At 41.6% G+C, this 4,565-nt stretch overlaps 1 protein-coding gene across 1 annotated transcript in view; it reads right to left on the reverse strand.

The window, feature by feature from the left end:
* Window positions 1-2,823: 2,823 nt before the first annotated feature.
* Window positions 2,824-4,565, reverse strand: part of HOXA11 (homeobox A11) — a 13,728-nt gene continuing 11,986 nt past the window's right edge. Inside the window, 1 exon segment of the mRNA XM_058831060.1 lies at window positions 2,824-2,894. Coding sequence (XP_058687043.1) covers window positions 2,824-2,894 — 71 coding nt within the window.

Here is a 4,565-nt window from a genome sequence, read left to right on the forward strand (position 1 = left end):
GAGGTTGGCTTGTTTTGGCGGATTATCTTGTTAAAAATTGGGCTGCGATTTAATTTTATTCCAGCCATCCGGAGGCTTGCTCTCCTAACTATGTTTTATATTATACATGTATCGTTTTACTCATTTGGATTAGGAACATATTTTGCAAGTAATTCTGACGAGCTTCAAATGTTAGTGTGCGGCAGGACAAAATACACCCAAACCAATTCATTAGGGCTTTATTTCCTCGCCATTTTCCGGCACGGACGAGAACAACGGGGCTTGCTATTGTCCGGAGAGCCCCAAAACACCATGCAGAAGCAACAACGGTATCGGGTTCTATGCGTGTGAGGAAAATACTGCATACCTAAGTCTGTCTTTTAAGTGTACCCCTTCTATTGCGAGAGATGAGACGCACAGCTCTATTAAGCATTTGAAACTGTAGCCTTTCTCCCTATTTGTATCTGTCTTCCCTTTAAAGAAGACCAGAATGTATATACAAATATCTTTTGTTTTTGGTTGTGGTATAGCTTGGCTGTCAGACACACACGTTGGCCAGAAGTTTCGATTTTCAGAGCATTTAATGAAAAGATTGTGACCCAAAAAAAAAAAAAAAAAAAAAAAGGACAACAAAACACAAACCCAATGAGCTTATGAAAAAGCCTCCCAGGGGTTTGGATGTGGTATGTGAGCTGAAGTTGAGTACACGATTAATTAAACACAGTGTAGACCACTGAGCTGCTTCCCCTCTTCCCTCCAAAACATGCAAACCCAAATAATGTGAAATAATAAACAGTTATTGTAAGAAACAAGCTTGTTTTTTTAAAATATTATCCTATGACCGCGGCCGTCAGTAAACAATTCGTAACCAGAGGGCGCTTTAACTGCTGCTGGGGTCCCTTTGATTTATTCAGCCAAGTATTGAATGGGACAGGGAAACAACAAGGGGAAAAATAAATATTTGATCAAATATGCGGAGTTTAAGTTGACTGGTATAAAATGAAATGTTGCAAAGGGACCCTCAAATCTCCCTGCTTCTCACGTGGCTTCTCGCGTCCTGGCATTGCTGAGGGGAAGTCAAAAGGGATCAACATCCCCGAGCTTTTAATGGAGTATCTTTGATGAAATCGATAGGTTCCGATAATCATCTGAAACTGCACTCCCTCCACTGAGCATGTGCATTAACTACACTTGCAACAGTTCCCTGGAAGCACAATTGAAAAAATACCGCAGGCAACTTGCATTATATACATAGAAAAGAAAGGAAAAAATAATATTTTTTGTTTCCCGGCAGATATTTAAGACACTGTCCTAAGAAACACGTGTATTAAAATATGTAGCTAAACCAGTATCTCCTCCATATAATACCACCTTCCCGCCTGCCCTTCTCAAATGGAGACATAAGAAAAACATGTGAAAATTTTATGGGCATGAAAAGTAACCTGGAGTTAGGGATACTCGTAGAGAGGATAGAGTTTCAAAGCTACAACCCAGAGCAGACCTGAGCACATGAGAATGAGTGACTATTGTTTGTTTACAGCACATGTGCTGAGGAAGAAAGAAAGAAAGAAAGAAAGAAAGAAAGAAAGAAAGAAAGAAGAAAGAAAGAAAGAAAGAAAGAAAGAAAGAAAGAAAGAAAGAAAGAAAGAAAGAAAGAAAGAAAGAAAAGAAAGAAAGAAAGAAAGAAAGAAAGAAAGAAAAGAAAGAAAGAAAGAAAGAAAGAAAGAAAGAAAGAAAAGAAAGAAAGAAAGAAAGAAAGAAAGAAAGAAAGAAGAAGAAAGAAAGAAAAGAAAGAAAGAAAGAAAGAAAGAAGAAAGAAAGAAAGAAAGAAGAAAGAAAGAAAGAAAGAAAGAAAGAAAGAAAGCCAAGAAAGAAAGAAAGAAAGAAAGAAAAGAAAGAAAGAAAGAAAGAAAGAAAGAAAGAAAGAAAGAAAGAAAGAAAGAAAGAAAGAAAGAAAGAAGAAAGAAAGAAATACATCGACTTAATATGCAATCACATGAACAATTTTAGCATAAGTATGTCAAAAGTTGTTTACCACAATCTGTGTCCAGCTGCAAGGAAGCAGACTACCCTTTAAAGTTACCAAACGACCCTAACTAAACTACAGTTCAAGACTAATAAGATCGTCAGAATTGTCTGTCATTTGCAGACTGTGTTGCCATAGATCTATTTGATTGAAGACACCTACTGCTCCACACATAAATGTCAAGTTTCATAATATTTCCAATGCTACACTTTTTTTTTTTTTCATTTTTCCCCCCCTTTTTTTTTAAATAAGTGGAAGAAAGCTACAAGTTACTCTGAAAAAATATTTTCCAGATAACGTGGATTTTCCACGCGGCTGGCCAAAAGGAAGAGAAAATAAAAGGTCAGCTGGAACTTAGAAAGTCCCTTCTATATTATTTTCACATCCTAATCACCAACTTTTGCATCCCTTCCCCTCCGTACAATTCTTTTCCGCGGCTCTCAGCGGTCGGGGCAAGGGCCACCCCGCATCGCAGGGTACCATTCCGGTCACCGCACACTCCTCGCCGCTCTCCATGCCGGGTACATGTATAAAACACTTACCTTCGCGCATTTCCTAACCCAAAGCCCAGAGGCTTTAACTCCACCGAGAAGCCCCAGCGTCTCCCCCCTCCCCCGCATCCCGAGCGGCTTTTTGTACAGCGGAGCCCGGTAAGTGCAATAATTACCCGTGTGGCTCCAGGGATGCAAAGTGAACAAAGGCCAAGATTTTCCTTTTTTTTTTTTTTTTTTTTTTTTTTGCCTTTGCAGGGCTGCTCCCCCTGCCCCAGGCGGCTTTGACATTGATCTGAAGATCGCCATCTTGTGGCAAAGCAGCCCCTAAACTGCGGCCGCCGTCTGTCCGTCCGTCCGTCCGCCCGCCCGCCCGCCGGGGCCCCGCGGCAGGACGGCTGGCGGGCGGGAGGGCGGACGGACAGACGGCGGAGGAAAGCAATGGTCGCTCACCTCCCGTGTAAAAACCTCTGGGCGAACCTCCACTGCCTTTATAGTGATGCATTTGGTACAGGCGAGCAGACAAGTCATGGACAGTTTTTATGGCCGCAATGTCACAGCAACACAGAGGATGTGATTTTATTGGGCTAGGAAATCCAAACCCCGACCACAGAAACTCCATGTTTTTACTGTCTCTGGGATTGGCTCTGAATACCAGTTAATTTTTAACCAGGAGAGGAAGCTTGCAGGCTTAACTTTCATTGCCATTCAGCTCTCCATCCGTCCCTCTATCCCTCTCTCACCGTCTGTCCGTCCATCTGTCTGTCTCCTTTTAACGGGCATTTCCCCTTGCATACTAGACATACAAACAAACAAAGTCCCCTCTTTTCCCCCTCACTTTTCAACATTCCCTTTGGGTAAACGTTGTCTGGCTGGGTGGCGGTGGTCAACAAAGGCCCAAAGTCAGTAAGGTCCTTCACCTCAAGGTTATGGTGATGTCCAAGCAATACAGAAGTTCAAAGCCAGTAAACAATGCAAAAACAGAATCCACTTTCTTCTCCTGATTAGGATAGTGTCAACATTAAAGATTCAAACACTCTTCTCAAAACACATTCCCATCTCAGCTATTGTTGGAGTTTGGGGTTTCCTCCCCCTGCCCCCTCCAACTTTCTCCCTCCAGCTCTCCTCCCCCCGCTGCCCGCCTCAGTCCACCCCTCCCTGCCTTGGAGATCAAGGACAATTTCAAACAGTCCATTTCCACCACACTGCCATGCGGACTTTTTTCCCCAAAGACAACAATTTTCTTAGGGCTCTCAAATTCTGGCCACATCCATCAGCTGGTTTGAACCTTCCCTTTGGTGCCAGCTTATAAAATGTGTCCCAAATGCTACTGACAACCATTTCTCTTGGACGCGTGGTGGCAGGGAGCAAACAGCAATGGCACATCCAACCCTCGAGCACAGGACCTTGCCCCGCTGGTGCTGGCAGGATAAGGAGAAGGCCTAACACGTATGAACACACTTAATTTTCCTTTTCCTGTGACCCGCTGAAGCTATGCTCAAACAAGCCTAGGTTCACTTGTTAACTCCAGAGTAGAAGATTTAACGACGAAGTTCACAAAAGAAGAGTAATTCGCCCCAAATGACTGAACAAGGTCGTGAGGAATTTCGGGTCCCAGAGTTACATCGGATAAAAGAACATGCAGTAACGTAACACCAGAGTAAAAATATAAAGTTTCCATTTTTTTTTTTATTTTCTTTGTGCGCTGTTCCACTGTATACATGCAACCAAATACTTTCGCATATTAAAAGAAAACTGTATATACATATAGATGATACATATTGAAAACAGTGATGTCATATAAAGATATTGCATTTTGTGAGTTGTGACAAAGAAATTACATCCATTTGGTAAAATTTATTAATCAAAAACATTCTTATCACCACTTTGTTGCACATATAAAGAAATCCCACACGCTTTAGCCCCAAAGGAACAATTAAAAAAAAAAAAAAACAAACCACCAACAAAAAAAAAAAAAAAAACAACCAGGGGAAAAAAACCGGGCATTCAAACAAAATAGGTCATGGGTTCTTTTTTTTATTATTATTTACAAGTCTTGTAAAACACCA

The sequence above is a fragment of the Poecile atricapillus genome, chromosome 2, assembly GCF_030490865.1.
Source record: "Poecile atricapillus isolate bPoeAtr1 chromosome 2, bPoeAtr1.hap1, whole genome shotgun sequence".
In the NCBI taxonomy this organism is placed as follows: domain Eukaryota; kingdom Metazoa; phylum Chordata; class Aves; order Passeriformes; family Paridae; genus Poecile; species Poecile atricapillus.